General features: G+C 57.1%; 1 protein-coding gene across 1 annotated transcript; it reads left to right on the forward strand.

Annotated features, from left to right (window-relative positions):
• Nucleotides 1-3,819: 3,819 nt before the first annotated feature.
• BRD3 (bromodomain containing 3) lies at nucleotides 3,820-21,238 on the forward strand. The gene is made up of 12 exons (XM_049773636.1): nucleotides 3,820-3,858; nucleotides 10,546-10,879; nucleotides 11,444-11,581; nucleotides 11,895-12,069; nucleotides 12,682-12,896; nucleotides 14,144-14,515; nucleotides 15,144-15,272; nucleotides 16,279-16,470; nucleotides 16,947-17,182; nucleotides 18,696-18,988; nucleotides 19,229-19,351; nucleotides 20,150-21,238. Exons 2-12 carry the CDS (start codon nucleotides 10,664-10,666, stop codon nucleotides 20,263-20,265), a joined length of 2,205 nt encoding a protein of 734 aa, XP_049629593.1. The 5' UTR covers nucleotides 3,820-3,858; nucleotides 10,546-10,663; the 3' UTR covers nucleotides 20,266-21,238.
• The last annotated feature ends 1,739 nt before the right edge of the window (nucleotides 21,239-22,977 follow it).

A 22,977-nucleotide genomic window follows, 5' to 3' on the forward strand; every position in this document is an offset into this window, starting at 1 on the left:
ATCTTTCTCTCTCCCTCTGACTTACTTCACTCAGCATAATAGGTTCCATGTACATCCATGTATAGGAAAATTTTATGACTTCATCTCTCCTGACAGCTGCATAGTATTCCATTTTGTATATAAAAATACAATACAAAAATTCCTTCCTGATCTCTTTCCTTCCTGGGAGCCGAGCCGGGAGGTTCCTGCCAGCATGGCATTTGGCAGCCCTCCGCCATGCCAAAGGCTGCTTTAACCAAGCCTAGGAAGGGATGTGGGACATCCAGATCCATCCTTAATTATTTGATTCTACAACTGGCGCTCGAACTGTGATTTGAATCCTGGACCCAAGAAAACAGCGAATATGGTGAGATTTCTGCTTTTCTGCTTCATTTTGGCTCTTTTCAGATGGAGTCAGCCCAAAGTGTTTGGCCACGTGAAGCCATGTTCAAAGATGGCCGCGACCCCTTCTAGGGGCAAAAATATCAGTGAAACAGGGGAGTTGAAAACTTGTATCACTCCCATCCAAGACTCAGGACTGAAACGTTGTTGCCGAAAATCCTTTTTCCAAAAACCTCAGCCTCCTCAGATACTGATGGAGGGCCTTAATTGGAAAAGGTTCAGAAAGTAAAAGCTTCTACAAGTGGACTGATTTTCTGAGAATGACCTTCGGCTTAAATTTGGATTTCGACTTTGAAAATTTTGGACTGGACTTTTAGAACTCTGAACATCCAAAAGCCCCTTGCAAAAAAGCTGTGGCCGAGAGGAACCTGCTTGCAAAGTGCCGCCCGGAGGGGAGAAAAGGCAGCTGCAATCAGCCAAGAAATTCCGGCCCTGTAGCAGAAAAGCAGCAAAAAAGTGCCTAATCCACCCAAAGCTGCGAACCTGGGATCTGCCCTACAAATCAGAAAGGTGAAACAGCACGATCTGACAGCTTCGGGACCTGGGACCACATGGTCAACAACAGCAGGAGCAAATGCCCTATCACTGTGCTATCACTCTGGCCCTGATCTCCCAATATTTTTTTGTTTTTGTTTTTGAGTCACACCCGGCAGTGTTCAGGGGTTACTCCTGGCTTTGCGCTCAGAAGTTGCTCCTGGCAAACTCAGGGGACCATATGGGGTGCCAGGATTTGAACCTTGGTCCACCCTGTGTTGGCCACGTGCAAGGCAAATGCCTTACCACTGTGCTATCGCTCTGGCACTGATCCCCAATATTCTTTTTTTTTTTTTTTTTGGTTTTTGGGCCACACCCGGCATTGCTCAGGGGTTACTCCTGGCTGTCTGCTCAGAAATCGCTCCTGGCAGGCACGGGGACCATATGGGACACCGGGATTCGAACCAACCACCTTTGGTCTTGGATCGGCAGCTTGCAAGGCAAATGCCACTGTGCTATCTCTCCGGGCCCGATCCCCAATATTCTTTCTTTTCTTTTTTGTTTTTTTGTTTGTTTGTTTGTTTTTGGTTTTTGGGCCACACCCGGTGGTGCCCAGGGGTTACTCCTGGCTGTCTGCTCAGAAATAGCTCCTGGCAGGCACGGGGAACCCTATGGGACACCTGGATTCAAACCAACCACCTTTGGTCCTGTATCGGCTGCTTGCAAGGCAATTGCCGCTGTGCTATCTCTCCGGGCCCGATCCCCAATATTCTACTTGGTTCCCCAAGCCTGCCAGGAATGATATCTGAGTGCAGGCCAGGAGTAAACCCTGAACACAGCCAGATATGGGCCCCTGAAAATTATTAAGTCATGACCCAGAGAAAGATAGGGATTCCGGTGCTTGGGATGGTGTAGCTAACCTTGCTTGTATTTTGGGTACCATGTATGGTCCCAGAAAATGGTCAGGGCTGATCCCTGAGTGCAGAGCCAGGAGTAATCCCTGAGTGCAGAGCTTGGAGTGATTTCTAAGCACAGAACTGGGAATGATCCCTGAACACTGAGCCTCCAGTGACCACCCCTGAGTGCAAAGCCAGGAATAATCCCTGAGCAGAGCCAGGAGTGAGTCCTGAGTAGAGCCTGGAGTTATCCCTGAGCAAAACCAGGAATGGTCCCTGAGCAGAGCGAGGAGTGAGACCTGAGTGCAGAACCAGGAATAAGCTCTGAGCACAAAGCTAGCAGTGATCCCTGAACCCTGACAGGAATAATCCTGAGTGCAGAGCCAGGAGCGAGCCCTGAGCACAGAACCAAGAGTTAATCTCGAGAAGAGCCAGGAGGATCTCTGAACACAACCCTGGATGTGGACACTGTCCTACAAATAAGACCATGAGCACAGTGTCTGAGCAATTGGTTGTTCAGCATTTGTGAGGTCCTAGTCCGGAGCTACAGAGCGAATGAACTATATAAGGACATGCAGACTGCAGGAAGGTGCCTTCCTCAAGCAGAAATTAATCTTAGTCCTCCACATGGGAACACCACCTTACAGGAACTGAAGAAAATAAAAAATATCTATTTTGGCCACAGCCTGACGTGCTCAGGACTTACTCCAGCCTCTGCAATCAGGGATCGCTCCTGGCAGTGCTTGGGGGACACTATGGGGTGCCAGAGATCCTATGGAAATCAGCTGTGTGCAGGCAAGCGCCTAACCACTGTACAGCCTTGTCTCTCTATCCATCCCCAGCTGCTTCTGATTTGAGGAAAACTTTTGTCTTTGACGTTATTCTCGGAGTCTCACACATCCAGCATCTTGGACAGAACGGGAAAGTCGTGCCCCCCGAGGAACTGCCACCCGAGGAACTGCCACTCGGTATAAGATGCGCTCAGCCTGGCTACTGGCCAAATCCAGGGGGGCCGTTGGGATCCTTTCCAAGAGTTCTCTGACCAGCGAGGGGACGATTGAAGACTGAATTTGGGGGGAGCAGAACCGAGGAGTACCAATCACTGTCCAATTCTGGGGACACAGGAGGGAGTCCTCTGAAGGGGAGCGAGGGGAGTGGGGGGAACGACTGAAGACTAAATTTGGGGGGAGGCAGAGCTAAGGAGTGCCAGTCACTACCCAATTCTGGGGACACTGGGAGAGGTCCTCTATCGGGAGCGAGTGGAATGGGGGAACGACTGAAGACTGAATTTGGGTGGGGGGAGCAAAGCCTGAGTTGTCCCCGTTACTATCCAATTCTGGGGACACAAGGGGGTTCCTCTTTAGGGGAGAGCCCAGTGGGGGGACCCGAGCGCCAGGCGGGCGGTGGCATGTGGGGGTGTTGGGATGTGTCTAGAAGTGGGGGGGGGGGGAAACCAGAGGCGGGAGGCGGGGTAGTCTTGGGGGGTGGGATGTGGTGGGGTAAGATTGGGGGGGCGCGGCCTTGAGCGGCTGGCTCCTCCCCGGCTCGGGCGGGCCCCCTTAGGCGAGCGAGCGCGCGCGCCTCCACCGGGCCTCAGTAGCCGCGCAAACGTTTGTTTACAAACACGGCACGCGGGGCAGGTGCGCGCCGCCCGCCCCCTGGGTGCAGGCGAGTGTGAGCAAGTCCGATTTGAGGGGAACCCCACCAGGAAGGGAACCCACCAGGTTCCCAGGGTGGGGGGCGAGCAAAGGCCGGGGAGGATCTCAGGGGTTCCCCCTCGCGCGCGCGCCCTCCGGGGCCGGGCCAGCTCGCCATGGGGAGGTCCGAGGAGCGCGCGGGGCGAGGATAGGGGCGGGGCGCGGCGCGAGCGAGGCTGGGATTTGTAGTCCGCAGGGCACCCGCGTCTCCCCTTGGGTGGCCACGGCGCGCGCCCGGCTCCGGACTACAACTCCCGACACGCCCCGTGCGCGGCGCAAGAGCCCTCCCGCTCCTGCTCGGCTCGGGCGCGTCGACTCTGCTGCCGGGGCCTCGGCGAGCCCAAAAGGAGGCGCCTGGGCCGCGCGGGCCGGGAGGGTTCGGGCGCCGGCGCCGGAGCCGCCGAGGCCAAGTACGCCCTTTTCTCTTGCTTCGGGGCCGGGTGGACCTCCGGGGCGGGCTGGGGAGCGCGTTCTTGGGGGGAGCCCCAGGGAGCCACCGCCACCGCCTTTGTGCGCGGCCACGATGCCAACAAAAGCGCGGCGGTTGCCCCGGGGCCCGCGCCCCAAGCTTTGGGGGGGGGCGTCGCCGCGCGCCCCGACTTGGCACGGCTTCCCGCCTTCTTTCCTTCCTTCCTTCCTTCCTCTCTCCCCTTTTACCCCGGCCCGCCATCTTCCTTCCCCAAAAGGGGGGCGAGCGGGCCAGGGTTGGGCTTGGAGAGGGGACGGTTGCGCGGGGGCTCCCCGGCTCGGGGTTCCCCGTGTCCACCCCGCGAGGCTCGTGCTGGGTGGGGGGCTTCGAGGGCCTCTAGTGCGCTTGCAGAAAGGGAGGGAAAGGGGTGTGCCAGGGCCCTGCTGGGCTTGGCCACCCCCCCCATCAGCACCCTGCGACGTGGAGGTGGAGGCCTTGGGGGTCGTGGGGGGGCAGTTCCCCCCCTCTTCACTTCGATTTAGGGGTGTGTATGGGGGTCCTCGAGCGCACTCGGAGCACCCCCTTGGACTCCGCTGGGTCGTTGCGTTGCAGCCCCAGACTTCCTCCCATTGAGGAACGAGCCCCGAAAGAAAGAAGCGGGTACGTCCCTCCTTTTGCCCGTGCCCACTCGGGGTGGGCATTGGCACGACACCCCCCCACACGTCCCACTTCTCTCCTCGGAGTCCCAGGATCGATCTTCTGTGCGCCCTCCTGACCGTGGTGGACAGATGGACGTCCACCATCTGCGCGCGCAGTAGGGCTCGGCCTTATTCCCTTCCCACCGGACCAATTGGGGTGGCCAAGCAGGCCTTGGTTGGGGCCCTCCTTTGCCTTGCAGGCTGGGCAGTTTGGGGGCGATTAAATGGGGGGGGCAGCGAAGGATGAGGGACCCCAGTTCTCTTGCAAGCTTCTGCTCTGCCTGAGCGTCCCCCACCCCTGGCTGGCCCCCCGGTGGTGTGTGGCTGGGGTCCCCGGGCGGGCGCCTCTCGGGTCTTGGCGCAGGGGTGAGGGCGGGAGGGGCGCGCGGGCTCCGCATTCCTGGGGCCCCGCCGCGGCCAGCGCGTCCGCCAAAGCGCGCACCCCTCCCCCCCGCGCCGCTAAAGTTTGCCTTTGCTTCTTGCAGTTGTGCAGGCCGCCCCCTCCTCCCTCCGCCCCCAGGGCCCCCCGAGTTGCAGGCCGAGGGGGGATCCAGCAGCTTCTGTGGGGTTTTTGGGTGGATCTATAGTCCCGGCCTGGACAGTTTTGGGTGCCCCGGGCGGCTTAGGGACCTTCTTTCCCTCCAGGGGGGCGTCTGGTTTGCAAATAAAGCTGTGAGTTTGCCCTTTCCTGCCTCCTGTGTGCTGAGAGAGGGATTGGGGGAGTGGAAATGGGGGTCCCGAGTCCCTCGCGGCGGCGTCTGTGGTCCTCTCCGGAGCAGTTCTGCTCTGCTCCACCCGTGCGTGCGTCGTGGGAAGCTGGAGGGCTGGCCAAGTCAGCGTCAGTAAACACTGCTCCCGCCTTCCCAGGAGTATGGAAAGTGAAAATGGGTGTGTGTGTGTGTGTGTGTGTGTGTGTGTGTGTGTGTGTGTGTGTGTGTAAATGGGGAGCGGCGCCCCCCTCATGCCCTGTCCCCTCTGTGTTCCCCCTTTCTTTGTCCTGGCCCCCTGTGTCCTTCCAGGTTGGACAATGACCCCTCAGAGACCCATGTGCTCTCCAAAGGTGCCCGCATAGCTGTTTTCTCTTCGCTCCCCCTTCCCCATTCTCTAGGTAGCCTAGGTGAGGGTCTGGAGAGGTCGAAAGGTCTGGGGACACGCTCTGACAGGGTACTGCCTTGGATGTGACCTGCTGGCAGTGGTGGACACTTCCTGGGATTTGCAGCCTGGGGGCCCCCACACTCCTAAACCTGCCTCCTTGCCCCTCTCTAAACTGCTGGATTGGGGCTGGCACCTGGAGCCATTTTGCTTCTAGAAGCTAGCCTGTGGGGTCCTAGGAACCTCCTCACTCCTGCCAGACTCTATGAGCCCTGAGCTTTTTTTTTTTCCCTTTTGGAGGGGCACGCCCAGCTGTGTTCAGGGATTGCTCCTGGTTTTGGACTCAGGGATCAGTCCTGGACTGTTTGATAGGGGGCTATATGGGGTACCAAACCTGGGTTGGCTACAGAGCAGACAAACACCGACCCCTCCAGCCCCAGAACTTGGAGTTTGCGCAGAAGACTTGAGTGGTGTCCATCAGGGCCATGCTGTCTGCCTGGGGGTGGGTCCCTCTGGGGAGTGCTGGTTTGCTGTACCCACCTGTCCCCTGGGTCAGTTCCCTAGACTCCCCCAGGGAAGTGGTGGCTATTGGTGTTTGCAGGGTTAGTGCTGGGAGACTAGGATGACCCCAGACTAGGATGCCTAAATCCCAAATCTCTATGTGGCCACAGCTGACTTTTCCTTCCTGCAAGGAGCCAGTGATCTTTAAGGACTCAGTGCTCCTGGACACCTCCCTCCTGAGATTTCAGGGAGTGCAATGGGGTGGGGGTGGGAGGCCCTGGGGTTGACTCCATGCAGGGTGGGTGCCATGTTCTAGTCCCCTTTTGTCCTGGGGCTGTCTCTGCCCAGCTGAGTCTTGAGCTGGGCCCCAGTCCTGGGCGCTGCTCCCGGACCTGCCCTCTGGGCTCTCCCCAGACTGCCAAGGCTGGGTGCGGGGCCCTCGAAGGGCCTGTAAAGGTTGGGGGTGTTTGCGGGGTGCTCAGCCATGGGCTTGTGGGTGGGCTGGGCTCAGGGAGTGTCACGCTTGTAGTGAGGAGCCCCCAATTGCCTGGTGTTGGGGCTTAGTAAAGGCCTGGGACAGCGTGGGAGCCCCTGACCCTGCTCTTACTCCTCAATCTCAGCTACTTTTGTGGGGTGGTGGGGATGGGAGGGTGTTGGCCCAGTTGAAGTTCCCAGTAGGCATCAGGTAGACACTGGCTCCTGAGGAGGAAGATAACGACAGGTGTGGTCCTTGGTACCCCTCACCAGGCCAGAGAAGTGAGGGCGCCCATAAGTGTTTGGGGGAGGACAGTGACCATTGACCAGTCCAGGACCTGTATTCTTCCAGTCTCCTGTGAGCTGTGGGTCACCAGGGTATTCATGCCCTGCCAGGGTCTGGCCTACAGGTGCTGGACTAGCGCTGCTATATGCATGTGGTGTGTGTGTGTGTGTGTGTGTGAGTGAGAGTGCATGTTTGTATGTGTGGGGTGTGTATTCATGGTGCATATGCATATGCAGGGTGTTTGTGGTGTACATTTGTGCATGTTTGTGTTTAAGTACCTGTGGTGCGGGCCCGGAGAGATAGCACAGCGGCGTTTGCCTTGCAAGCAGCCGATCCAGGACCAAAGGTGGTTGGTTCGAATCCCGTTGTCCCATATGGTCCCCCGTGCCTGCCAGGAGCTATTATTTCTGAGCAGACAGCCAGGAGTAACCCCTGAGCACTGCCGGGTGTGGCCCAAAACCAAAAAAAAAAAAAAAAAAAAGTACCTGTGGTGTGTTTGTGTATCTGTGGTATATGTGGTTTGTGTTTCTGGTGTGTGTGTTTGTGGTATATGGTGTTTCTGGTTTGCGTGTTTGTGTTGTGTCCAGGGTGCGTGTTTGTGGGGTGTGTGTGACCCCAGTGACTGGGGTGGAGGTTACCCATTCACAGTTGCTGGTGTCCATTTGTCTGACCACTTTGTTGGTTTTTTTGAGATCTGGCTGGAGATCCATTTGGGCAGTGTGGGAACTTTCGGGGGGCTTCCTGGGGAGATTGGGCCCAGGATGGTGCAGGGATGGGGGTGGGTTTGCGCCCAGCTGCTCCCTGGACGCTGGCAGGGCAGGTGTGCTGCGGATCTGGGGGGCAGCTGCTGTGGAGTTGAGGTGGGGGTGGGGCAGGCCTGGCCCCTCCCTGCTCTGCCCTGTGGGAGCAGCTGGCACTGCTCTGCCCTCCTGATCCGGTTTCCGGGCCTGTAGGTCAGCGGGTCCAGACCGCAGGCTTAACCCTGCCTTGCCCGTGGGGTGCCAGGCCTGCGCTCTGCCAGTCTTGCTGGTGGTGGGTTTTAGCTTTTGTTCCACACACAGTGTGCTCAGGGGTCACCTGGCGGGGCTCTGGGACCGTTGGGTCGCTGGGGATCAAACCTTGGTCCCCTGTGCTTTGCTTGCTCCGGGCTCCTCGGCTCTACCTTTTGGCCTGGTCAACCCTGAACCTATCTGCATGTGCCAATGGGGCTGGAGCCCAGGGCAGGCTGGGCCTTGTAGTGGGGTCCCCCAGGGTACAGCCTTCCCTCCTCCACTGGTTGAGAACTGAGACTGTTGCAGTGGGACAGTCTGAGCAGTGTGGGAGGGGATGAGGTGGCCCCCAGGTCCTGGCCCCTTCAGTGCTGATGGGGTCTCCACTTTTACTTTCTTCCTCCTTCAGCCACCCCACCCTTTCACTCATACCCCACCACACACTCAGCCTGTGTCCCCCAGGGCCTTCCTAGATAGGACCTAAGGTCCTGCAGTTGTGACAGGCTTCCTGTCACTCCTCAAGGGGGCCCAGAAACCCGTTTCCTCCCCGACTCATTAGGGGCCTGATGGAGCTGGGCCAGCCTGGAAACACTCTTTTTCCTTTTTCCTTAGCGTGTGTTCCACATATGTGCCCTGTGTGTGCCTCTGCATGTGATCCTTACATGTGCTCTATTTGTGAGCTTCGTGTGTGTTGTGCGTGTGTGCAAGTGTGTGCCTGCTCCCTGCAATCTCCCTGAGGCCCAAATCTCTCTGGTGGGCATGTGTTGGGGGCTTTCTACCTGGTGACCACCAGGTGGAAGGGGTGGCCCCACCTGGAAGTGTTTCTCTGCCTGGAAACTTCAGGAATCTGAGCTCTGACACTTCTGCTGAGGCCCCCTTTGGGGGAACTGCAGCTGGGGACCCTGTGCCCCTGGCCCCGGAGAGTTTCTGGACAGTTCCAGGGACTTGTGTCAGGCTGTGGCCACTGGCGAGATCTCACTTCTCTTCCCTTCTTTCCCCTCCTGTTCTCTCCTTTCTCCTCCCCTGCCCTCCTCTCTCCTCTCCTCTCATCCCTCCCCTTCTCACCCTCCTTTCTCACCCCTCCACTTCCCCTGAGTGTTGGGGAGACCCTGTGGCAGGGCTCCTGGAAAGTGAGCCTGGTGCTGCTCTGACCTCTGCACTTTGCCCCACTTTCACCTCCCCACCCCCGTCGTCTCTGTTTTGAGTCTGTTTATTTCCTTTGGTTGTTGGGCCCTACGTGGGCACAGTGCTCAGGGGTTACTTCTGGTGGTGTTGGGGAACCCTCATATGTAGCATGGGAGATGAACCCCAGGAGTCCTTTGCGAGGCAAACACCCTCCCCACTGTCTTGTCTGTCCGGCCCCTCAGTTTTGAGTCTACCCTGGATGTAGGGTTCCTGCCATCCCCTTCAGCCCCGGTACCCACTTTGCCCCACCTAGAACCCCCAGAATCCCTGCCAGATGCTGGGTCCTTCTTTCTACCTGGTGAGGGGAGTCCCCCGAAGAAGTCAGATGGGGTTGGGTGCAGGATCCTGGGTGCCCAGAAAGGGATTCACTTTCACTTCTTCCCTCTGCTGGTGAAGACAGGAATGGGGACTGTGCCAGTGAGCACATGGGGTGGGTCCAGAGCATTGACTGTTCTAGCTCTGAAAGTCCAGAACTCCCGCATTTATCAGTGTAGAAGAGCCGTATTTACTAGTGTAGAGGCCTCCTGCCTGGGAATTCGCTACCGCTACCGTATTAGTGTAGAAGCCCTATCTGAAAGCCTGCCGTATATATCAGTGTAGACGTTCTGCCCCTCTGGGAGGCCCTTGAGAAAACTGGGTCAGGGTTCCAGCTGAGTTTGGTGCCCCCTTTATGGAACCATTGCTTCAGACTGTGCCCTTTGGACAGAACTTGGGGTGGCTTTGGGGCTTGATGGCTAGGTACCCTCTCAGTCCTTCCTCTCCTGGGAGCCCCTCTGCAGCCATGGAGTGTCCATTCAGGAGATTGATCCTGCCAGCATCTACTTAGCCCTGGGCCCTTCCCTGATGTGGGTCCTGACATGAAGGCTGGAAGGGGCGTGGTGCTCCCTTCCTGGTATGACTGTTGTTTGGGACAGGGACCAGCAAGAGGGGGCTGAGGGCAGCCCCCAGCTCCCATCTCTGCCTTTGCGGTCTCAGTGCTCCCAGAGTCCCTAGGTTAGCCTTTGGTATTAACAGAGCTAAGTCCTCGTGTTCAGGGGAGCTGTGGGACTGCGTGGGTGTTTGGGCAGATGGAGGAGACCCATTGGGCCAGGGTTGAGTCACCATTGGTAAATGGGACCCAGATGCTCTGTTGCTCTGGGACAGGCGCCCCAGGCTCTCAGCTCTCTCAGTGGGTGCGTGGAGAACACACAGGCTGTTCTCAGGCTGCCTGGAGCCTGCTCTAAGCAAGGAATGGTTGGGGAATGGGATCTTGTGGCCATCATCCCACTCAATTAACTCCCCTCCCCATCATACACCGGAGCTTGTTCTCAAGGGTGGGGGCAGCCCCAAGTTATCTGCCTTGTGGAACAATTCCCCCAGAGTCGCCATAGCTAGTGGACATGTGCTGGTCCCAGACACTGGAGCCAGCAGCCTGGGAGGGACCCACTGACTGTACCAGCCACCTGCCTGCCCGCTTTGCCTAGGTGCCGCTCGTTGAACCCCGACATGGGATGCCGCCTGTTCGAGGGGAGCTCAGAGAAGGCTCCACACCCCCCAAGCAGCTGCTGCCGTGACGGCCAGTGAGGAGGGAGCAGCCGGACAATGTCCGCCGCCACCACCGTGGCTGCCCCAGCGGGCCTGCCGGCCGCCCCCAGCCCTGCCAACCCACCACCACCTGAGGTGTGTAGCGCCGGTAAGCCCGGCCGCAAGACCAACCAGCTGCAGTACATGCAGAATGTGGTGGTGAAGACGCTGTGGAAGCACCAGTTTGCCTGGCCCTTCTACCAGCCCGTGGACGCTGTCAAGCTCAACTTGCCGGTGCGTGCATGTGCCTGGGCCCTGAATCCTGGCAGAAATGCCAGGTTCTGGCCCTAGAGCAGTTGGGGAGACAGGAGCAGGGGGACCCAGCTGCCCCTGGAAGCAGGTCGAGGGGGCATTCCCTGATGCGGCTGATGTGTTTTCTTTACGTAGAGCTGGGCCAGGAGACTAACAGGGCAATTTATTTATTTTGGACTACACCCCGGCAGCACTCGGGTTACTCCTGGCTCTGTGCTCAGAAATCACTCCTGGTGGGGTTCGGGTATATGGGATGCTGGGGATTGAACCCGGGTCAGCCGTGTGCAAGACAAATGCTCTATCCACCTTGCTATTGCTCCAGCCCACCATAGGGCAGTGTTTTACCTAGTAACCCTTCCACCCCAGTCACCTACGGGTACCCCAGGTCTGAGAAGCAGTTCAGCTGCCTGGCACATGTGAAAACCCCAGGTTCGAGCCCCAGCATTGGGAACAGAAAAGTTGGCTTTGGCCTGGTGGGCTCTGGCCCCTGTAACTTGGGCTCCCACAGAGAAACCCGGGCTCAGACCCTCACCTTTGCCCTCCCAGGATTATCACAAGATAATCAAGAACCCCATGGACATGGGCACCATCAAGAAGAGGCTGGAGAACAGCTACTACTGGAGTGCCAGCGAGTGCATGCAGGACTTCAACACCATGTTCACCAACTGTTACATTTATAACAAGGTGAGTGGCTGCCTACGCCCAGTGCGTGAGGACTCGGGGCTGCCAAATGCAGCATCACGTGGCCCCCAAACTACAGACACAGAACAGTTTGCACCAACTGGGCAGAACCCGGCGTGTCCCCTTGAGTGAGGTGGGGGGTTTCAGTGCAGAATGAAGAGGCGCCCGGAGGTGCGCTACGGGGTGGGAAGGGGCACATGCCCTCAGGCCCACTGGAAACTGGAATTGTGTGGCTTTGGGGGTCTGTCCCTCGGTGCCCATGTGGACCCTGCTCCCCACTTCCCTCCCCAACATCACGGTCACTCTCCGAGCTCAGCCCGCAGATGACATCGTGCTGATGGCCCAGGCCCTGGAGAAGATCTTCCTGCAGAAGGTGGCCCAAATGCCTCAGGAGGAAGTGGAGCTGCTGCCCCCGGCTCCCAAGGGCAAAGGCCGGAAACCAGCAGCTGTGACGGTGGCGGCAGCAGCGGCAGCAGGACCCCAGAGCACAGGTAATGGGCCCACCCACTGCCTCCTGCCCTGTCCCTTCTGCGTAGCAATGTTGGGGCTGGGTGCCCCAGGGATATGGTGGTCTTTATGACTGTTCCAGGGAGGAGCACATGGTCCTGCCAGTCTGCCAACAGATATGCTCACACAGGTTTCCAGAACCTCCTTCATGGCACACACACATCCTTGTTTGCAGAACCTTCCTCAGCGCACACACACACACCCTCCATCTAGAACATTTCTCAGAGGTTCACATGTGTGTGTATGCATATGTACGCACACTTGTTTCTAGAACCTTCCTCATTGGCTTGCTTTCACACACATTCATACCCTGCTTTGAGAATGTTTCTCACTAATGTGTTTAGACAAACACATACCCTGCTTCCAGAACCTAACTCAGACTTGCTTGAGTGGGTATTGGGGTGGGAGAGGGCCAGCCAGGGTAGAAGCACTTCCTGAGGGAAAGTTGGCAGAGCTTGGGGTCCATCTGGGTTCCCCAAGGGGGCCTTGTTGCCAGGAGCTACCTTGCCTGGATTGGTCCTGCCCGGCTGTTCTCAGGTTGTGGCGTCAGGCAGGAGTGGTCTGAAAGTTCGTTTATTCCTCACGTTCTTTCCAAGGTCCGCAGCAAGTGGCCGCTGTGCCCTCCGTGTCCCCAGCGACACCCTTTCAGAATGTGCCCCCCACGGTCTCCCAGACACCTGTCATCGCTGCCACACCTGTGCCAACCATCACTGCCACTGCCACGCCGGTGCCAGCACCTGCCACTGCAGCCCCACCACCCCCTACCACGCCTGTCATCCCTGTGGTCCCGCCCACACCACCCGTCATCAAGGTGAGTTAGGGGGCACGGAACAATAGCACAGCAGGGAATGTATTTGCCTTGCACGCAGCTAATTTGATTTTGATTCCCAGCATCCTATATGATCCTCCAAGCTGCCAGGAGTAACCCCTGAGCACTGCCAGGTGTGGCTCCCCCCAAAACAAACAAAAAAAAATGGTGAGCATTTCTGGGCACAAGGTGGGAGTGGGCACTGGCTACCGTTCAGCCTTCAGGGGAAACTGGGGCACCTCAACTTCATTAGTGGGCAGTAGGCTGTGGTGAGGAGCCGGGCCTGCATCCTGTTATGTGAGTACTGGTTTGCCTACCTTCCATGCTCAGGGCAGGACTGTCCTGGCCGGGCCTGGGTCCTCCTGAGTCCCTCCTGGGACCCGGCTGAGGCTGTCCCCCTACCCCCAAGCTGGCTATGATAATTTCTCCAGTTTGATCCTCACAGCAAGCATCCCTCAGGGGCTCAGTGTTTGCCCCTTTAGAGAGGAGGAAGCAGGCAGTCTGAGGGTTAAGTGATTTCTCCGAGATGATCAGCCACATCTGTGTTCTCGCCCTGGGAGACGCTGCTGCATTGTTCCCAACATGCCCTGTCTGCTGCCCCGACCCTCTGTGAGCATCTAGGCTCAGCTATGCCCCTGTCACTGTGTGTGGGCACCGGAGCTTTGGCTTGGCATGTCCAGTTCTCCCAGTGGTGCCTGAGCTGGTAGTAGGACAGAGCCAAACTCTGACTACTTCGGGATCCCAGAGGCCATCCACTCCTGTGCAGCTGTCCTTATCGGGGAACACAGCACACAAGGCCCTGTGACTCTTGGGACCTACTCTGTGGCAAGTCAGGTCCTTCCTGTCCATCCTCCAGCACTTTGTCCCTCTACACTGTTGGACTCAGGAATCCCCCATGCCTGCAACAAGCTGGAAGGGCTGGGTGAGAGCTCTGCTCTGACTGTGAGAGCTAGGAACCCACCTTCCAGCCAGCCAGTGTCCTGCTTGGTATTCAGGGCCCCCTGCCCTAGGGAGACGCCTTCTAGTGGGGTGTTGGCCTGTGCTGGGGACTACACGTGTGCCTCATGCTGTTCACCTATAGTGAGAGCAGAGCCACTAATTGGTAGTCCTGGCTTCCCGCCTGCACCCCCCATCCCCCTATGACTTCAGGGTGTGGCCACCTGCATTGCCCTCCCCTGTTGGGCGCCTGGCAGGTGGTGATGAGATGTTATTGCTCACTCACTCACTCTTACTCGCTCTCTTGCTTACAGAAAAAGGGTGTTAAGCGGAAAGCAGACACCACCACACCCACCACGGCTGCCATCACGGCCAGCCGCAGCGAGTCGCCCCCACCGCTGTCAGACCCCAAGCAGGCCAAGGTGGTGGCCCGGCGGGAGAGTGGCGGCCGCCCCATCAAGCCACCCCGCAAGGACCTGGAGGAGGGTGAGGTGCCGCAACATGCGGGCAAGAAGGGGAAGCTGCCCGAGCAGCTGCGCCACTGCGACCACATCCTCCGGGAGCTGCTGTCCAAGAAGCACGCAGCCTACGCCTGGCCCTTCTACAAGCCTGTGGATGCTGCTGCACTCGAGCTCCACGACTACCATGACATCATCAAGCACCCAATGGACCTCAGCACTGTCAAGGTACGTGGTCGGGGTGGAGCTCTTGGGCTCTGTGCAGAGGGTTTGGAGCCATAGCACAGTAGGAAGGGTGCTGGCCTTGCATGCCGTTGATTCTAGTTTGATGCCTGGCGTCCCATAGAGTCCCCCGAGCACTACAGGAGTGATTCCTGAGCACAGAGCCAGGAGTATTAGCACAGTGGGGATGCATTTCTTGCATGTGGCTGACCTGAGATATATTTCTGACATCCCATATGGATCTCTGAACCTGCTAGGAATGACCCCTGAAAGCAGAGCCAGGAGTAATCCCTGAGCACAGCCCAGTGGCCCAAAAACCATAATAAAAAGGGAGTAACCCCTGAGCACCACCTGGTTGGCCCCAAACCAAAAACAAACAACCACCACAAAAATCATTGGCTAGGTTGGCACATGTCCCACAGGGAGGGGTTTAAGGTCTTAGCCTAGCTGGCTTCCTTTCTTGAAACCCTGAGGGCCCCAGGCCAGCTTGGTTAGGACATCAGGTTTGAGTTAGGCACAGCCCACTCTGGGAGCTGCCCCCTCCAGCTGGAGCTGAAGCATGGCTGGTCTGGCTCCTCCACCTGGGCTCCTGCCTGCAGCTGTGACCCTCACCAGGCTGTGCCCTGTGTTGCAGAAGAAGATGGATGGCCGCGAGTACCCTGATGCCCAGGGCTTTGCAGCCGATATCCGGCTCATGTTCTCTAACTGCTACAAGTACAATCCCCCTGACCATGAGGTCGTGGCCATGGCCAGGAAACTACAGGTAACAGGCTTTCGGGGCATGGTGCAGGGAGGCAGGTGGTGAGGGAAGAGTGTGGGTATATCCAGCCTGGTGGGACATGGTGGGGTGGGAGATGGCAGGCACCTGGGGTCTCTCAACGTTCACATGCCTGAGCTACTTCCTTGGGACATGGTGGCTGGTGGGGATGTGCCAACCGCAGGGCTGATTACAGACATGTAGCTGACCTCTGGGTGCTGGGCACTATAGGTGCTGTGGGCAATGTGGGCCCTCAAGGTGATCCTGGAGATGCTTTAGAGTAGACCAACATGTACTCCAGAGCTTTAGGCATGTGTTTGGGACCTGGTGTATACATGCACACACATGTGCTTGTGTTTGTATGTCTGCCCATGTGTCAGTGTCTGTGTATCTGTGTGTCCGTAAGAGTGTTTGTGTCCATGTGAATGTGTCTGTGTGTAAGAATATAATAAGAGTGTGTGTGTGTGTGTGTTTGTCTATATCTATGTCTGTCTTTACTGTGTCCCTTGGACGCTCTCAGGGCCTTAGAGAGAGAACCTTCCTGAATTTGTCTTGGTGCTTCTTGTTCAGACACGGACGTTCTGTTCTCGCTCAGGCTTTGCTTTCAGAGGATAGTCCCGCTGCAAACCAGTGCCCTGCTTCCTTCTTAGCCTAGAATATCCTGGGTAACACCTTCCTCTGGCTGGGCTGTGGGAACATTGCCAACTGCTGGAACCAAGGGAAGGGGATACTCACACTCGTTGTCCTCCTGCTAGGATCCCTGGTGCCCTACCCCACGCAGGCCCTGGTGGGGCCAGTCCGTCGGCCCCTGGTGCCCAGTTTCTTCCATCTCTGGTCTTGATCTTTGTGGGGCTGGGAATTGAACCTGGGGCCTTGTTTGCAGCTAGGTCTCATGCTGACATGCCCACAAAGGGCATCACGGCTGCAGGGTGGGGCTGTTCCCCACTTCCCCAGGTGCCCAGGAGCCAGGCAGGGAAGGGCCAGGCAGCACTCAGGTGTTTCCTGTCCCCAGGACGTGTTTGAGATGCGCTTTGCCAAGATGCCTGATGAGCCTGCGGAGGTGCCCACGATACCCGCGCCCACAGCCCCAGCTGGCAACAAAGCTGCCCCTAGCAGCCATAGCAGCGAGGAGAGCTCATCGGACTCGGGCAGTTCCGACTCGGAGGAAGAACGGGCCACTCGGCTGGCAGAGCTGCAGGAGCAGGTGACAGGTTGGGGTGGGGCCCCATAATGGCTGAGATCCTTATGGTTGGGCTCCCTATACTCGGCTGGGCCACCTCCCTCCCACCAGCATGTGCAGGCAAGACCAGGCCTGGCTGTGGTTAGACAGGATATTTATTGGCTGTGGATATTTATTGGGGGTCCCAAGGTTTGACCCTAGGTGAGGCTGGGCAGGCAGGTGAGAAAACCTGTAGGAAGCCAGCACCCCCAGAGACCCCACCATAGATGGCCTTGTTCTGTGGTGCCCCCTGCTGCCTCCCTGCCTCGGGGTCCTAGTGCTGTCTGCAGTGGGGTCAGGGCAGCGGGGTCCAGCTACAGATCCCATGTAATACCCACCTGCCTTGGTGCTTTGTTGATTTTTCTTTGGGGTTTGCCCTGCCCTCGGGAGCCTGTAAGGGGAAACTAAGACTCAGGGGTCCAGACCACGTGGGCTGAGTAGCCTGTCTCCTGTCTCCGCAGCTGAAGGCCGTGCATGAGCAGCTAGCTGCACTGTCCCAAGCCCCTGTGAACAAGCCAAAGAGGAAGAAGGAGAAGAAGGAGAAGGAGAAGAAGCGGAAGGATAAAGACAAGGACAAGGAGCGGCACAAGGCCAAGAGCGAGGAGGACAGGAAGGCCCGGCCCGTGCCGCCTGCCCGCCCGGCCCCCCAGAAGAAGGCTCCGGCCAAGAAGGCCAGCAGTTCCACAGCAGCTGGCAGGTGAGTCCTGGGATCACAGTTGCCAGCAGGTGCCTCTTGCTGGTGTTACTCTTAAGTCTGACTGGATGTGGCCGAGCTCAGGGCTCCTGGTGGTCATAGGTTTGGGTCTTTCAGGCCGGAACTGGACTGAGAGCAGTCAGTAGAGACATCAGCATGACAAAATTGTTGGGGTGTGGCACATTCCCTGTCAGCACCCCAAGCACAACACCAGTGTGGAGGTCCCCAAGGAGGTTTCAGGAATGGTAAAGAATGGGGTGTGGGAAGCTAGAGAGATAGAATGGAGGTAGGGCATTTACCTTGCATGCAGAAGAACGGTGGTTCGAATCCCAGCATCCCATATGGTCCCCCGAGCCTGCCAGGGCTGGTTTCTGAGCATAGAGCAAGAAGTAACCCCTGAGTGCTGCTGGGTGTGACCCAATAAACAAAAACAAACAACAAAAAAGAATGGGGTGTGGGAATGACATGTGGCTGGAAGCTGGCCAAAGGGTCCATGTGGGACTGAGTCTCTGTGCTGCAGTGATGGAATCCAGGTTCTTTTAGAACCTTCCAGGGACATGTGGGTCTGGCATTGCCCTTCTGCATGAAAGGCAAACACCTTTCCTCCATGCTATCTCTCCGGCCCTGACCCTCAGTTCTTAGACAACACCCCAGGCCTCCCCCAAACCCAGTGGCAAGCTGTATCATAGCCCCTCCTGTGATTCTGGAGTCTTCACTGTCCAAAGGCACCTTGTCCCTTGAGGCTGCTTCAGCCTGCCCCAGTCTGCCCTTGGGTGCTCTGAGTGAGAGGGGAACATTCTGGAAACATTCTCAGCAAATCTTCAGGAGGCTCCCCCTTTCTCTGCATTCAGAGATCGAACCCAGGTCAGACAGCTGCAACCCCCCACCCCTCCTGCCTGCCTTCCTGTCACTCAGGCCCCTCTGGCTTGTTAGAGTTTCACTGCTTGGTTTGGGTTGAGCATAGCTGACTCACTTGAGGGAAGACTGTGGCTCTTCTTGTTCCATAGGTACCTGGGGAGGTAGGAATGGGATCAGGAAGCTGGGCCCCAGGTTTGGGGTCTTCTCCATCTTGGAGAGTACCTAGAGAGCAGGCTGGGCCCTGTGTCTGAGTCTGCACTTTCTCCTTTACCCATGTTGTCCAGCTAGGCAGTAGCCATGTGGCAGCGGGGGACTGTGGCCTGATACTTGCTGCTCCTCAGGACTCTCCTGGGATCTTCTGGGATCTTTTATTTGGGGGACACACCCAGTGTTGTTCAGGGGTTATTTCTGGCTTTGGGCTCAGGGATCATTTCTGATGGTGCTCAAGGTATCTTAGGGATGTTGGAGATTGAAGCCTGTCACTCCAGCTTGGGATCTTGTACGGAATAGCCTCCCTCACCTGTTGCTGCCGTTGTTGAGTGGGTTTTGGGAAATCCCCATTCCCACAAATGCACTGTTGGAGATGAGCGGTGGGGGGTGTGGAATGTGGAGGTGCCGTGGGCGGCCCCATCACGCCACGGTGGTGCCCGGTCCTTAGGCAGCCTAAGAAAGGCGGCAAGCAGGCTCCTGGCTCATATGCCGCCTCGGAGGAGGAGGAGGACCTACCCATGAGCTATGACGAGAAGCGACAGCTGAGTCTGGATATCAACCGGCTGCCAGGCGAGAAGCTGGGCCGTGTGGTGCATATCATCCAGGCGCGCGAGCCCTCGCTGCGTGACTCCAACCCCGACGAGATCGAGATCGACTTTGAGACGCTCAAACCCACCACGCTGCGTGAGCTGGAGCGCTATGTCAAGTCCTGCCTGCAGCGGAAGCAGCGGCGGCCACCTTGTGGGTGCTGGGCTGGGGGTGGAAGTGTGAGGAAACCCCCGAAAACTGCCATGGGAGGTCCAAGTGGACATCAAAGCCCCCCAACCCCTGGTGGATCCCTGGGTGCTGGAGTCACTGCCTAGGCATGTGGGCTAGTTGTGTGGGTCAGGCTCTAGGCACTAAAGGCCCTTGAGAACCATGTCCATGGAGGGGAACGTCACCCCCCTACTCCCAGGACTCAGGCTGCCTGTGTTCCCGCAGCCACAAGTGGGAAGAAGCAGGCGGCACGGTCCAAGGAGGAGATGGCCCAGGCCAAGAAGGAGGAGCTGGAGAAGCGGCTACAGGACATGAGCGGGCAGCTCAACAGGAAGACCCCCAAGAAAGGTACCCAAGGAGGAGGAGTCTGGGTTTGCTTTTAGGAAGATGCTGTTGGGGCCAGAGGGCTGGGGGCCAGAGAGAGCACTTGGGCTGCTGCCTCCTGGGTCCCCGGTTGGCTGCATGCAAGGCAAACACCCTCCCTGTGCTATCCCTTTGACCCCACATTTAGGTAGTTTTGTGAGGTGGGGTCTGTGGGCAGCTGGGGAGTGTTGAAGGTGGTACTGAATGGTGAATGGGGGCTTTGCAGGTGGGCTTGTGATGGGCAGGACAGGCATGATGAAGAGGGTAGCCTGAACATGGAAGTGAGGGTGGGTGTAGGTGTGGGTGTGAGGGACAGGTGTTGGAGGTGTGTGACCATGGTTATGGGAGGAATGTGGACCCTACACTCCTGTGCTATCCTGTGGCTATGATGCGCCAGACAATTACCAGTATGAATCCCCTGCTGCTGCCCAGGGTCCACAACACATCCCCGCCACACCCACACCCAGGATTTCCTCTGACCTGATGATGCCTGGCATCAGCTCTGTGCCTCCACCTGTCAAATAAATAGGGACCAACTTGTCTCCTACATTCACCTCAATGGGAACTCCCCTGACACCTAAGTTTGGGAATTCAGGGCTACCCAGTGCTGGCCTCTCCCAGAGTCGGGGTGCAGGGTTCCCCATGTCCCCCTGGCCTCCACCTCCTTTCTGTGGGCCCCCAGAAGGGCATTAGGCCCACGCTGGGCCCTTCACTGTGCCCCTCGTACCTGCATCCCTGGGGATGGAGCCCAGGCATTCCCTCACTGTGCCCTCATCCCCACAGACAAACCGGGCTCCGGGGCCCCAGGTGGTCCATCCCGCCTCAGCAGCAGCAGCTCTTCCGAGTCCGGCAGTAGCACATCCAGTGGCTCCAGCTCCGACAGCAGCGATTCCGAGTGATGCTGGGCAGACAGCACGGAGGGGGAGGCGCCAGGCTCTTTCTTCGGGTGACACTGCCTGTGGGTCGCCTGGCTAGATCCACAGTTGCTGGTGTGCCTGGACTGCATGGAAGGTGGGGGCCCTGTATCCCTACTTTCCCTCAGACCCCAATTCACTCAACTCGGCTAGGTGGCAGCACGATGCATAGAGGCCCAACGACTGGCTTGACCCCTCCCAGGGGCCTCCTCCACCCCAGTGCTCCCTGTGGGGTTAAAGACAGGTGCTGGCCTCTGGGCAGGAGTCCAGGGGCACCCAAGGGTGGCAGCCCTGGGCTGCTTCCCTCTCACTTGTGGAAGGGTCGCACACAGGTTTCCAGACACTGAAACTCTTACCTCAACTTAAAAAGAAAAAAGAAGATTCAAAAAATAAAGACTTTTTTTTGTAAGGTTCACAACTTTTCTACGCACAACCCCATGCTCTGGAGCCGCCTCCTGACATCCTGTACATAGGAGCCTTTATTTATTATCAGCATTGGTCATTTTTTTAAAAAAGAAAAAACAAACAAAAAAAAAACCCCACAAAAGAAATGCATTGAGGCGGTGGCTGAAGTGGGCGTCCTGGCCGGCTGGTGCTACTTCCCTGCAGCCTGCGCTGTGTCCCACCTGGCTGGGGCCCCGCTGCCTGTTCTGTGTGCATGCGTGAGTGGGTGTGTGTCCGTGAGTGGGTGTGTGTGTATGTGTGTGCGTGCGTGCACATGGCGGTTGCTGCCCTGCGTTGCTTTTATTTTGTTCTTTCTTACTTAACTCTTGGTGTTTAGGATTGTTTTCTGGAAACCCGTGTAAGGGACCCCTTCCATCCCCACCCCATCCCACTCCTGTTCTATGGTATCAACTTTGTATTCTGAGAGGAAAAACTGTACAGAATTTGAAGCTGCGGCTTCTAACTTTCTATTGTAAAAACAAATGAAACCTAATAACACAGACTTGACCACGAATTAAGGCTGTTTGCTTCACTTGTTTGATCTCTAGGTTGCCCCAAGCCTCACCATGAGGGGTGTCTTATCTCGCCCTAACCCTAACCCTAACCCTAGACCCCAGGTGTGTGTTTTCTCCTCACCGCCGAATATTCCCCACCCCTCCTGGGAGGGAGGCTGACCTCTCCTTCCTGCTGTGTGCTGGGGTAGAGAGCAGACACCACCTACCACCTCACTGCTATGTAGCCATACTTGTGTTGCTCTTAGGATTCCCCAGCTCCTGCCTGCCAGGTCTCATGTTGGTACCCCAGTGCCAATGTACAAAGCTAAAAGCGTGGGGCTGGAGCGGTGGCGCAGCGGTAGGGTGTTTGCCTTGCACACGGCTGACCTAGGACAGACCTCGGTTCAATGCCCTGGCGTCCCATATGGTCCCCCAAGCTGGGAGCGATATCTGAGTGCATAGCCAGGAATAACCCCTGAGCATCACCAGATTTGGCCCAAAAACAAACAAGCAAAAAACAAAAACAAAAAACACAAACAGGGGCCGGGCGGTGGCGCTGGAGGTAAGGTGCCTGCCTTGCCTGCGCTAGCCTAGGGCGGACCGCGGTTCGATCCCCTGGCGTCCCATATGGTCCCCCAAGAAGCCAGGAGCAACTTCTGAGCGCATAGCCAGGAGTAACCCCTGAGCGTCACAGGGTGGGGCCCAAAAACCAAAAAAAAAAAAAAAAAAAAAAAAACACAAACAAAAAGCTAAAAGCCCAAGTTTGTGTATGAGGACAGTAATAGCACATTGAGGAAGGTGTTTGCCTTGCACACAGATGACACCAGGCTCAATTCTTGGCATCCCATATGCTCCCCACCCCTGAGCCTGCCTGGGCTGATTCCTGAGTGAAGAGCTAGGAATAACCCCTTCATGGGGCCGGAGAGATAGCATGGAGGTAAGGCATTTACCTTTCATGCAGAAGGTCATCAGTTCGAATCCCGTTGTCCCATATGGTCCCCTGTGCATGCCAGGAGCAATTTCTGAGCACAGAGCCAGGAAAAACCCCTGAGCACTGCCGGGTGTGACCCAAAAACCACAAAAAAAAAAAAAAAAAAAAGGAATAACCCCTTCACTGGGTATGACCCAAAATTAAAAACAAACAAACAAAAAAACTCCCAACAGTTTAAAAAACTTAATCTTGGGGGGGAGGGTCCCCCACGCATGCACCCAATCACCGCTGCCCAGTAACTTTTTCTTTTTTAATTTTGGGCCACACCCATTGACACCCAGGGGTTACTCCTGGCTATGTACTCAGAAATTTCTTCTGGCTTGGGGGACCATATGGGACGCCGGGAGTTCAAACCCACGTCTGTTCCGGGTCAGCTGCGTGCAAGACAAATGCCCTACCACTGCACAATTGTTCTGGCCTCTTTTTTTTTTTTGGGCCACACCCGGCGGTGCTCAAGGGTTACTCCTGGCTGTCTGCTCAGAAATAGCTCCTGGCAGGCACAGGGGACCATATGGGACACCGGGATTCGAACCAACCACCTTTGGTCCTGGATCGGCTGCTTGCAAGGCAAACGCCGCTGTGCTATCTCTCCGGGCCCTGTTCTGGCCTCTTAAGTAACTTTTATTTTATTTTATTTTGGTTTTTGGGCTGCACCTAGTGATGCTCAGGGATCACTCCTGATATGCTCTCGGAAATCGCTTCTGGCTTGGGGGACCATATGGGACGCCGGGGAATCAAACTGGTCCTTCCTAGGCTAGCCCGTGCAAG

Source organism: Suncus etruscus, chromosome 5 (genome assembly GCF_024139225.1).
Source record: "Suncus etruscus isolate mSunEtr1 chromosome 5, mSunEtr1.pri.cur, whole genome shotgun sequence".
NCBI lineage: Eukaryota > Metazoa > Chordata > Mammalia > Eulipotyphla > Soricidae > Suncus > Suncus etruscus.

Coding starts and splice junctions, on each gene's coding strand:
- BRD3 (XM_049773636.1), top strand. CDS start 10,664: ATGTCCGCCGCCACCACCGTGGCTGCCCCAGCGGGCCTGCCGGCCGCC. Junction 10,880..11,443: donor CTGTCAAGCTCAACTTGCCG/GTGCGTGCATGT, acceptor TTGCCCTCCCAG/GATTATCACAAGATAATCAA. Junction 16,471..16,946: donor TGGCAGAGCTGCAGGAGCAG/GTGACAGGTTGG, acceptor CTGTCTCCGCAG/CTGAAGGCCGTGCATGAGCA.